General features: G+C 38.9%; 4 protein-coding genes across 4 annotated transcripts in view; all 4 read right to left on the minus strand.

The window, feature by feature from the left end:
• LOC123547193 (uncharacterized) overlaps positions 1–7,675 on the minus strand; it is a 44,293-nt gene extending 36,618 nt beyond the window's left edge. Inside the window, exon 1 of the mRNA XM_045334102.2 lies at positions 7,596–7,675. The gene's annotated coding sequence lies outside the window, so the exon portion shown is untranslated. The remainder of the gene's footprint in view (positions 1–7,595) is intronic.
• LOC123561951 (uncharacterized) lies at positions 1,202–1,810 on the minus strand. Its single transcript, XM_045354612.2, has one exon. It carries the CDS (start codon positions 1,808–1,810, stop codon positions 1,202–1,204), a length of 609 nt encoding a protein of 202 aa, XP_045210547.2.
• Positions 1,876–2,841, minus strand: LOC128559289 (uncharacterized). The gene is made up of 2 exons (XM_053550574.1): positions 2,677–2,841; positions 1,876–2,475 (listed from the first exon to the last, which is right to left on the minus strand). The coding sequence occupies exons 1-2, from the start codon at positions 2,839–2,841 to the stop codon at positions 1,876–1,878; spliced, it is 765 nt and encodes a 254-aa protein (XP_053406549.1).
• On the minus strand, positions 2,984–4,519 carry LOC128559290 (uncharacterized). The gene has a single exon (XM_053550575.1). The coding sequence runs from the start codon at positions 4,517–4,519 to the stop codon at positions 2,984–2,986; it is 1,536 nt and encodes a 511-aa protein (XP_053406550.1).
• Positions 7,676–13,024: the final 5,349 nt, after the last annotated feature.

The following is a 13,024-nucleotide window of genomic DNA, read 5'->3' on the forward strand; positions in this document are numbered from 1 at the left end:
TCACGGATGTTTCCGTTGATGGTGTGCTGTTTTCTTTTTGTTGGCCAAAGTTATCACTCTCACTTAAAGTCGGTGTTTTTTAATGTGGTTTATATTCGGAAAGCGTTATTAATTGTGGTTAGATCACAATTTTCTGTCAAGGTTTTGTATACTTTCATAAAAAAGATGTCATATATAGGGACTAACTCAATAAATGGCAAATAAATTTACTCCGTGCAGCTGTGCTACACTGGTCAAGATATTTTGTTAGCATGCGTTCTGTTAAGGGTTTCGAATAAACAGAACTAGACAAGTAGATGCGCTCTTCTATATACTTATTTTCTATGCTCATAGCATGAAATTCCAACAGATGTGAGCGAGCGTTTCTCTGAAACAATGTATGTGACATTATTTATTATACGCTCGGAACATAAAAAACATATACATGTACGAAATTATAATAATGTACAATATCATAAACGCACAATGCGATGACAACATTGCTTAAAATAATTACTTAATTATTTTAGGAAATAGCACAAAATGTTGTCATCGCATTGTGCGTTTATGATATTGTACATTATTATAATTTCGTACATGTATATGTTTTTTATGTTTCGAGCGTATAAAAAATAATGTCACATACATTGTTTCAGAGAAACGCCCGCTCACATGTGTTGGAATTTCATGCTATGAGCATAGAAAATAAATATATAGAAGAGCGCATCTACTCGTCTAGTTCTGTTTATCCGAAACCCTTAACAATTCTCGACTATGATGTCTTAAGCGTCGAAACCTTTAATATTATTTTTCATGGCAATGCGCCGCTGCTTAACGGAAGTAATTCAAACGTTGATATACGGTATAAACAACTGACGTAACGGGCGTCGCGCAAAAATGCTCACGACGCGACGTTAACAAAAAAGCGCCAAAAATGACGTCTGCTGGATTAACTATTAACTTTACTAGTTTTAACAAGCGATGTTAAATAACAAATTAATTTAAGAATCAACATTTAAATGATTCTTACAGTGCCCTCCATGAAATGTCTTAATTTCATCACTTTTCACGTGTATTAAAGATACTTGTATACCCTTCAACAATGTGTTCATAATATTCAATATTTTAAAGCTTAACAGCTTGTATAAATTACAAACAATAATTAAAGTACCTGTATAATGTTCATTCAATGAATTAGAATTCACGTTTATACATATATACATTAATCACTCTGAGCTTCTAACAGACATAACTTCGTAATTGGTCTCACGCAGCTCGAATTCCTAGATTGAACCTTACATTTACGTATATGCCCATCCCTACCCTCAATGATTTCGGTAACTCTGCCAAGCGGCCACTGCCCTCTCGGTACTTTGTCTTCCACCAGGAGCACCACGTCATTGACTTGTACGTCACGTGTTTCTCTCTGCCACTTCTGTCGAGTTTGCAGGGTAGGCAAATACTCTTTAATCCACCTCTTCCAGAATGTGTCTGCTAGGTATTGGATCTGTCTCCACCACCTCTTGCTGTAACCGTCTTCCTTCTTGAAAATTCCACTCGGAATACTAGTATTAGACTTCATTAAAAGAAGCATATTTGGTGTCAATGCAGGCGGATCTCTTGGGTCGCTGCTTACAGGAGTTATCGGTCTGTCGTTGAGTATTCTTTCTGTCTCAGCTATCAGGGTCAATAATTTCTCGTCTGTAAGTAGTTGTTCTCTCGCAAGAGCTTTGAGTATGGTGCGCGTAGACCTAATCATTCTTTCCCAAGCACTCCCAGTGTGACTGGCATGCGGTGGGTTGAAGTGCCATTCTACAGCATGCTGCACCATGATTCGTCCAATCTTGGACTGGTTCCACTCATCTATAGACTTCTTTAGTTCTTTGTCTCCGCTCACTAAATTTGTCCCATTGTCGCTATAGATCTTCTCGGATATCCTCGCCGGCTTGAGAATCTTTGATAAGCCGCCGTAAATGGATCTGTTGTCAGACTGTGTGTCACCTCGATGTGGACTGCTCTGGTGTTTAAACAAGTAAACAGACAACCATATCTCTTCGAGCATGATCGTCCATACTTCACCATCAATGGACCGAAGTAATCTACACCCATAAACGTAAATGGAGGCTTGTCAGGTGTCGTCTGTTCTTTGATCAATGGCGCCATCTGCTGGGTAAGTGGAGGACTGTGTTGTCGTTTACAGACGAAACATCTTCCAATAACTTTCTTTACAGCGCTGGGACCACGTAATATCCAGTAATATGCCCGTGTTTCTGCAAGTACTTGCTGACTTCCCACATGACCGTTGTTCTGATGGAAATAACGGATAATAAGCTCTGTCACGTGATCATCGTGCGGGAGGATAACTGGACACGTGTTATAATCGGTGTTGTTCTGTCTTCCATACATTCGGATGAGTCCGTTTACTAATACGGGGTTTAACGTTACTAATCGACTGTCCTTCTTAACAGGCTGTCCTTTACGTATATCTTCTATTTCCTGTTTAAAATAGGTATTCTGTATATGTCGCAGTATGGCATGAGAGGCGTTTAGTAACTCGGATGCACTTAGATCGCGTTGTTCTTGTTGTTCGTCTGGAGTCAGGTGATGTCGTCTGCACTACTTCATGAACCTCAGTAACCACGCAACCGCTCTCCGTAGTCTAGTCCAGTCAGAGTAGTGCCTGATGAAATTATTTACATGTAAATCATGTTCTGTATTCAAAGCCGTCACGTTAACTGCAACATCATTCTTGATTTCAGAATCGCCGTATACTAATTCTGGCTCATTAGGTAATCGAGGCCAACACGATTCGTCGTGAAGAATGAATTCTGGTCCGTTTAGCCAAGTGCTGATGCCATCCATATCACTCGGCTCAATTCCCCTAGAAGCTATATCGGACGGGTTCGAACCTGAGTCTACATACCGCCACTGCTCTGGACGTGTCGTTTCGTGAAAGTAACTTATTCTGTTACCAACAAATGTCTTGAACCTTCGAGTAGTGTTGTTAATGTATCCAAGAAGTATCATGGAATCCGTCCAAAAGATGGCTTGATCGACCTTTAGGTCCAGTTCCACTGACAACATGGCATAAAACACGGCAGGCCACAACAGCGCCACATAACTCTAACCGTGGAATAGATGCTTGCTTTATCGGTGCTAATCTTGACTTCCCAACTACCAGCTTGCAGGCAATTTTATTGTGTTGATCAGTCAATCGTAAGTATGCGCATGCGCCGTAGCCTGTCTCAGAACCATCACTAAACACGTGCAGCTGTACGTTCTTCAATTCGCCGAAGTGACTAAGACGGAAACAACGATTAATACTCAAATGTTCCAAATGAGATAGGTTGGCTATCCATCGTTGCCACTCGTCACGTTCTTTCTGTGGAACTTCTTCATCCCAGCCTATCTTCTGTCTGCACAGGTTTTGCACAATCGCCTTCGCGCGTAATGTTACTGGTGATACAAATCCTAGTGGATCAAATATCGCACTAACTATGGAAAGTATACCACGTCTTGTCAAGGGTTTATCTGCAACTTTGATTTTAAATGTAACAGTATCGTCGTTAACATTCCAGTTGACGCCCAATGCACGGTCACAGGGTAGTACGTCCCCAGGGTCGAGACTAACAACCGTCGGTGCACGTTCGGAATCCAGAATCGTGTTGAGTACCGTCCGACTGTTACTTATCCATTTTGTGAGTCGGAAACCACCCAAACGCATCAGAGACTGTAAATCTGCTGCAAGGTTCACTGCTTCCGTCTTATATGGGACAGACTTCAAACAGTCATCAACGTAGAAGTTCCTGTCAACTGTCGATATAACCTCGGCTTCAAATTTATCTGCGTTATCACTGGCTGTTTTCTTCAGTGCATACGCCGCACAGCTAGGGGAGGAAGTAGCGCAAAACAAACGAACCCGCATACAGTACGTCTTAGGTGTCTTGGACATGTTCCCGCCAGGCCACCATAGAAAGCGAAGTGCGTCACAGTCCTTCTCACACACACGAACCTGGTGAAACATCGCCTCTATATCAGCGGAGATAGCTATTTGTTCCTGTCGAAATCGGGTAAGTACGCCTACGAGGCTGTTCATCATATCGGGACATTGTAGAAGCTGGTTATTAAGTGAAATATCCTTATATTTCGCGGCACAATCAAATACAACGCGAACCTTTCCGGGTTTATTCACGTTCATCACAGGATGGTGAGGCAAGTACCATATTCTTTTCGAGTTTGAGCCTTTATTAATCACTTCTTTGGCATAGCCTTTGTCTATGTAGTCTGTTACTGTCTTGGTGTACATCTCATGTAGCACGTTGTCACGAGAGAGTTTCCTTTTCCGTTGATGAAGGCGCGCATGCGCAAGTGTTAAATTATTCGGCAAACTAGCGTCATCCTGCCGCCACGGAAGTCCCATCTCGTAGTGACCGTTAACAAATGATAGTGTAGAATCCATTAGACCCAGTGCCCTCTTGTCTTCTACTGACATGGAATCTTTCTGGTAATGGGATGTGTCGCTGAAGTCGGACGTCCACATAGGCTCAAGTTGTTGTTGTAGTATTACGTCACTGGACTGGCCAAAATGAATGTTCACCGGTTCTCTTACATTTGCTGCTCTTTTCTGTTCAGTGCTGGTCCGAGGGATTGGTCCACGCACTGCCCACCCAAGTCGCGTTCTCACTGCCTACGGCTCACAATCACTTCCGGTGCGCACCTCCAATGGAATATGGGCTTCCGGTGTATCCGTACCAATCAGTAACATGACTTCATTGATGTTAACGTCTGGAATCTTTATGTCCGACAAGTAGGGTATGTGTCGAATATCGCTAGCGGTGGCAGCAGAACGCGTTGATATAGGCAACTGCTTCATCGTCCAAACATTGTTGAGCTTAACTTCGTCGTCGCCGGGAATAGGACTCACGGTTAAATCAACTTCCTGTCCCTGTGTAGTACTATCAGCGGAGTTGACTGTCGATATCTTGAATGTGACGGGTTTGCTAGGTACATTCAACTTCCGGATTAGTCTTTCATCACACAGAGTCTTGTCAGCACCATCATCGAGCAGGGCGTAGGTATGACAGAAGTTACCGTCTCCACCCTTAACAGACACTGGTATAATCCCCAGACATGTTTTAAGAAAGGAGCCATTTGTGGCTGCGCAATTTACTGATTGTTGCGTAACAGGCGTTTCATTACTTACTGGAACCCAGCTATGTAACAATGCATGATGTTTCTTTGTACAACCAGATGCAGTACATAATTTCTGTTTCCTACATTTGCTAGACATATGATTGCGTTTTAGGCAATTAAAACACAGTTTATACCTCAGAACATGTTTCTTTCTATCCAATAAAGACATATTTATAAACTTATGACATGATGCTAGGTCTATACATGAACCAAAACAACCAGAACATTTTCTTTCGAACTTTGGCTTTTCATTTTCAGTACATGTGGACAAAGTAGTCACTCTATCTTTTACAACATTTCCAGGCAGAATATGTGGTTGCTTAGCACATTTTCTTTAACAATATCAATACCGTACACTGAACTAGCCACACGTGACCTCTCGTCAATGAACCTTGTCAAATCAGAGAAACTTGGTTCTCTCCCAGACGCATAGATGGAGTGAATGATATCAGCCCATTTGGTTCTCAAATGCATAGGCAGACGACGGACAAGTCGCCTCAAATTTTCTGAGTTATCTATATCAGAGACAAAACCTATTTGGGATAGAGTCATTTGACATCTTTGCATATCTAACGCTAACATAGACAGTGCGTCAACACCAGAGGCCCTTACCTGTGGCCCGTATAATAGTTTATCAATGTAATTTCTTGCGATTACATGCGGCCTACCATATCGAGACTGTAAAATTGCTTTAGCTCGTTTGTATCCATCATCAGAACTTAACAATACACAATCCTCAATACAGGATTTAGCCTCACCAGAACAATATTGTATCAAGTAACTCAATTCTCGACTATTGTCATCATGATGGATGGACTAGAAGTTACAGATTCGTCACTGTGAAGTTACAGATTCGTCACTGTGAAGTTACATATTCGTCACTGTGAAGATTAGAGTCTCGGGAAGTTACATTAAGAGGTTAGTGAGTGTATTATAGAACTGCATTATAGCAATATTGAAATTACAATGGAGCAGACAAATTTCACAGCAGCTAGAAAGTCGCGTACTGCTCATCTTTCACAGTTAACCAGACTTTACAAAGAACTTGAAAAACAAATGGTATCTTATGAAAATGCAGAAAAGGTGAAAGAAATCTACGACCGTTTATGTGAAAGATACGAACTATTTAAATCGGCACAAATCCAGTGTCTAGATCTGTGTGAAGATACAAATACGGTGGGTACTTTAGAAAGTACTTTCACAAGCCAACAGAATAATTTTATTGAATGCAAGGAACATTATACGGAATGGCTTAAACAGCTGCAGACGACAACGACAGACGACAACAGATCTGTGCGCTCTAGTGCCAGTTCTGTACGGTCGGCACGTTCAATGTTACAAAGTGCTAGAGCTAAGAGGCTTGTTGCAGAACATCGTTTAAAAACTTTAAGAGAAAAACAGAATTTAGAACATAAACAAAAGGAACTTGAGAACCAACGCGAACTGTTAGAACAGGAGAGCGAGTTGGAAGAGGCTAAAATCGAGGAGTCTGTATTTACGGACGTTCTGATTGAAACTTCCGGAAATGCGCTTGCTAATGAACAGACGCATATAATGAGCGGATGTGACACGAATATTCCGACTTCAGGCGGCGCAACGGAATCAAATGAGAATAACTTGGATGGCGAAAATTCTACTTCCGGTTCAGGTGTTGATCCGATTGTTATGGCGACGGTTCGAGGAAGTGCGAGATCCCGGGTAAATTCTTCCAGAGTAAATGGTAAGACGGACATTCCTATACAATCAGGTTCCAGGCAGAGCAATGGTTCAGAGTTTGAGAGACTGGCATCCATTTTACAAGAAGGGTTTAACTTAATTTGCCGGTTTAAATTGTATTTGAATCGAGCACGTCGGACAAAGTAACAATCTGACAAATGAACGTGTTAAGGGTTTCGGATAAACAGAACTAGACGAGTAGATGCGCTCTTCTATATATTTATTTTCTACGCTCGCTCACATGTGTTGGAATTTCATGCTATGAGCATAGAAAATAAATATATAGAAGAGCGCATCTACTCGTCTAGTTCTGTTTATCCGAAACCCTTAACATGTTCATTTGTCAGATTGTTACTTTGTCCGACGTGCTCGATTCAAATACAATTTAAACCGGCAAATTATTGCAACATGGCTATGAACATCAGATGTTTGATTTTAAATGATGTTCTGTAGTATCACACTATCATATATTTTTATAAGCAACGTTTAAAGCATACAGTGTATTTCATTTTATATGAAACACAGTAGATAAAATAGCAAACATATTGATTTTCTTTATTCAGGTAAGAAAATATTGTCTACGTTATTTCATACGCTACACAATGCAATAATAAGAGTGGTTCAAATAAGCTTAAAGCTTTCATCACAATCGAGCTAAAATAAATTAGTATAAACTAATGCAACAATAGTTTTTTCAAAAGTGTTACCTTTTCTATATATCCTTGCAAACGTCTAAACAACACTACTGCGACTTGATTTCGTCCAGTCGATCTGCAGCATGTTATCCTCTGCAGCGTTTTTTTAAGAATCGATATGTTGCAGAATCCTGTGCGTCACGTGGTCTACGGCAAGCCGTTACTATTTATTCATTGATTATAGAATATGACATTTCTTTATGTTTATAAATAATATTTTCCTAGGCAAGAGATAGAATAATGCATTTAGGAAATAGCACTACAATTCTTTTTAAGTCTTTAAAGCTATGAGTTTACGTTTCAGTGCAAAGAGGTAGCATTATACATTCTTAGATAGCACTACCATTATAAGAGAAGCTGATATACATTGTCATTGCATATGTGTTAGTGCCTGTGCGAGGACTACCAGTTAAAGCATATAGATGTATATATTTTTATTTTTTTTTTTTTTTTTTGATATGTCTTCAAATTAGGAACTGATCCCATTTTCTATTGTGCATATTTACTTTACTTTCCATTATGACCTCTCACGCCTTTCTCTCAGGTTGTGCCGTGTTCAAAATTTTGGAGCACTCTTATCTAATTTGCTTTTTAGAGGAAATGTTTTCGTAAAATTATTATGAAGTTTATGAGTGATTTAAATGAGTTATTGACCAAGCGTCTAAACAAAACTTTCTTGTGAATTTATAAGTAAAAGTATGTTATTGTTTCCTAAAATTATAATTATTTTAAATCAAAAGGTTTGACTCACACTGCATTCAAAGATGTTTTGTCGATGCAACATGCATGTTACAATAATCACAAAACCTAGAACAGGTTGGCACTTGTTTGTTACTGAAAAGCACCGAGTCTTGTGAGGATAGTGCCGTCTCATGCGTTAAGATATATACTTCTCCATTTAAGACTTTTCAAAGATCTTATTTGATTTTTTTTCCATTAAAATATTGTTTTCTCTTGATATTGTGTTATATAGTTATGTTTTTTAACGTCGTCAAGAGATTTCTTGAAAGAGGGTCTGTGCTTTTGGGAGGTCATATTCCTGTGTCATACTATTTCTTTAATTTTAGAGTAGTATTTTAATCAATCAAAGTTTAATGGTGTTGAGGAATGTTTGTATTCTCGTTTGTTTTTGAATTTTAAATTTTCAAAATCATAAAAATTTCTTTCGCTAAAATGTTTTAACCATTTAGAACTATAAAGTTCCTTACGTAAGCATACATGTAGTATAGGCGCCAAACGGTGATTACATCAATGCTCACCTCTGCTGGAAATAGAACATATGAGCCGCGCCATGAGAAAACCAACATAGCGGCTTTGTGACCAGCATGGATCCAGACCAGCCTGCGCATCCGCGCAGTCTGGTCAGGATCCCATGCTGTTCACCAACGGTTTCTCTAATTGCAGTAGGCTTTAAAAGCGAACAGCATGGATCCTGACCAGACTGCGCGGATGCGCAGGCTGGTCTGGATCCATGCTGGTCGCAAACCCATACCATGGCACGGCTCAATTATATAAAGAGCAAGTCTTGCTATTCCTTTCTGAGATATCTGATAAATTCAGGTTTAGGGGCAAGTATATATTCGACAAATTTATTTATTTAATAAGAGAATCGACTATATAGATCTAATATAGTTAACGTTTTCAAACTAACAGCAGTCACTCCACTTCATGATTCGACATTTTCTTTTTGATGGATATCGGCATTCTGACCACAGTGTCGGCGCATTAAGATGAACTGGCACACGCCTATAGAAAACAAGGGTTATATAAACATACATTATTATGCTGTTTGGCGATTGAAGTGACAATCAAACTATTTCTATTTTTAATTGAATATAATGCGCCATTTTACAGAAATTTGCTGACTTGATATCGGTATTTTGCCATTTTCTGACATTTATATACATGTAGATTCAAGAAATATTTTCATTTGAAATATTTCATCTTTTTTCTTCAAAGTTCTTTTAGCTGCTAGAATAAACCTTGCCTTCGCTAAATATATCAATATTACAATTGTAACATCATTTGAGAGGACGTAGTCACCTGAAATATTCAGCAGCAATAAATTCCTGCCTTCCTGAGCCACCATATTTATGTCCAGTTGCGTACCCAGAAACAGATACATTGAAATGTCGATAACTTAATTTAGTCTACAATGTGGAATAGGTCTTTATATTTCTGAGTAGATCTATTATTCTCACAGCAGTACATATCCTAATAAATCGCCCTGCACGAGTATCAGACTTAAGGTCCGCATCTCTGGCTGCACATTTTTTTATCATTGACAATTTGCATGCAACATAATATCGTGACTGCATGTGATCCGAGATCAAATTCAAATAGCACATTCTCTGTCAAATTGGTTTGTTTGTTTGTTTTGGGTTTAACGCCGTCATGTAACGGCGGGCAGTTAACCTAACCAGTGTTCCTGGATTCTGTACCAGTACAAACCTGTTCTCCGCAAATAACTGCCAAGTTCCCCACATGAATTATCAGAGGTGGAGGACTAATGATTTCAGACACAATGTCGTTTATCAAATAGTCACGGAGAACATACGCCCCGCCCGAGAATCGAACTCGCGACCCCGCGATCCGTAGACCAACGCTCTTACCTACTGAGCTAAGCGGGCGGGCGTCACGCGGTAGATATTCATCGAAAATTTATGTGTATTACGAAGTCAGGTGTTGATCCCTGATATGCTTGTAAATCCCACGATGTGAACTGAACCAGTCACAACTGATTTCATTTGGAGGGGTGTACAGACGCCTGCTCACCACAGGCATGTTCCACAAGCTGATTCTTTCCCAGATATAAACTAGCGGTAGTTTGTCCTCTGTGCAAGAAACCTACATCTCACTAACACACTGAAACATTGTATTGTGAACTGAGCTAGTCAATTATTCTAGACGCATGATCCCCATAGCTCTTGTAAATGCAGTAAACCAAAATCTGTGGTCAAACCCGGTCTGTCGTATAAGCAGATTCTCATTCCCAGAAATGAACCAGCATGTTCTCTGGGCAAGAAACCTATATCTCACTAATACACTTAGTCATTGTTTTGTGAACTGAATAATTCAATAATTCAGTGAATTAGTTACAATTTATTTCTTGATTCTTGTATCAATACTCCAAAAGAAAGAGTGCAGGAATGTAGAGAAGCTTTCACTAATAGCACTTCGTAAACATGAAATATTACATTTGTTTGAATGCAATCAACGGCAGTCCAGTATTGCATGGTGCAAGGTTAGTCACAAAGAAAAAAATAAATTGTATTTTAACACAAATAATTGAGCAACACCATGAGAAAACCAACATAGTGCATTTACGACCAGCATGGATCCAGACAAGCCTGAGCATCCGCGCAGTCTGGTCTGGATCCATGCTGTTCGCTAACGGTTTCTCTAATTGCAATAGGCTTTGAAAGCGAACAGCATGGATCCTGGCTGGTCTGGATCCATGCTGGTCGCAAATGCACTATGTTGATTTTCTCATGGTGCGGCTCATTTATCATGGCACAACAGTCACATAATAGATACAAATGGAAACTTCTTCTATAAAAACTGGTTCAAGAAAGATGCAATATGTTTTTATTATAGATTAATATATAATGCTACTAATTTGATTTCTTGCAGTCTGTTTACAATATTCCTAATAGAGATTATTTATGGTACTATCAAATAATAAAAACAGTGAACAAAGTATTGGAATATTTAGCTTAAACGTTAGAAGATTTAAACAAAGTAAAAGAGCCAGATTACCTTATTGAAAACAAAAACGTAAGGTATATACAAAAGTAAATAAAATGCTGTATAATTTGGAACTTAAAAAATAGATTGAACCAATAAATCAAAAAGAAAATGGAAACCATTATTTCTCCCAAATTAACAGTAAGATCTTAACTGGTCGAAGAAAATCTTGACTAACCCTATAAAGTGATCAATTGATACTAAGCTTAGAGCTTTCCGATATTAAAATCTGATGAAAATAGTATCCATTAAAACTTGTTTTATATAAGTGCCAACTCCCCATCAAATGTATGTGACTTTTGCTCCATATCTCCTGTAACATACACCCACATGTTCGGGGAATGTCAGTGATCAAAAACAAATAGGAGCGATATCGGAATATAATTTTCTTAGCATGAAAAATATATTTGACACCTCACTAGACTTTAAAACTGTATCTTTAGGGTTCATTGGAAATACTAGTTTGTTGGGTTTAACGTCGTACCGACACAATTATAGGTCATATGGCGATTTTCCAGCTTTTGATGGTGGATTAAGACCCCAGGTGCCCCTCCGTGCATTATTTCGTTACGAGCGGGCACCTGGGTAGAGCCACCGGCCTTCCGTAAGCCAGCTGGATGGCTTCCTCACAAAGAAGAATGAAGAATTCAACGCCCCGAGTGTTGGAAATACTAGGAATAATAAAAAGTGTCATTAATTATATCCTTATTCTAGCAAAAGTTTTCATTTCCGGAAGTAAATATAGTAAAACATCTCCAAGTCTTAATTGGTTAAAGCTTTACCATGAAAAAAAATTCAATATAGAAGATACTGTTCTTGTTTGAAGGACAAGTTAGATGGTATACCACTCAAAATGGACTGAATTGTATGGTGATGTATACCAACAGAAAAGTTTTGTTTGAGAAGAGCAGTCTATTTTTTTTTCTTTCCTTCCTTTTTCTCTTTTTCCTTCTCCTTTTAAAACCTTCTCTCTTTACTACAACCAAGCATGAAAACAAATTTATTCTTTTTTCTTCAAAATTTGTACCTTCTCTAGGCCACCATATCATCATTCATCGTTATCCATCTTTCATTAGTATTGGAAAACATTTCATAAATAGATACTATGAAATATAATGGGCAAAACATATGTTGAAATGTTATAACCTTGAAATCTGATGAGTTTCATAAAATGAACATCCAAGGGCTAATACGGGTCTAGTATGCCAATGTCGCATTAAGGCACACTAGCCGTGTTTTATAACCTTTTTATTACATATGCTTCACTTTACTGTTAAAGTGAGAACGAGATCAAAATAATTTGAGCCGCACCATGAGAAAACCAACATAGTACGCATCAGTCTGGTCAGGATCAAAGCTGTACGCTTTCAAACCCTATTGCAATTAGGGAAACCGTTAGTGAACAGCATGGATCCTGACAAGACTGCGCGGATGCGCAGGCTGGTGTGGATCCATGCTTGTCGCAAACGCACTATGCTGGTTTTCTCATGGCGCGGCTCATCTAATGTTGCACTGTGTCATTGAATGTTCATTTAACGCCCGTTTATCAAAATTAGTAATAATATTACATGATTTCAATGTTCACAAAGAGCAGTTCTGGGTATTTCATTAAAAGAAATGCTAAGTTCAAGTTACGTGAAGCAAAACGGCATCTAACTCACTTTATTTAAATAATGTATTTGGTGTTGCATTCC

This window comes from Mercenaria mercenaria, chromosome 9 (assembly GCF_021730395.1).
Source record: "Mercenaria mercenaria strain notata chromosome 9, MADL_Memer_1, whole genome shotgun sequence".
Classification (NCBI taxonomy): domain Eukaryota; kingdom Metazoa; phylum Mollusca; class Bivalvia; order Venerida; family Veneridae; genus Mercenaria; species Mercenaria mercenaria.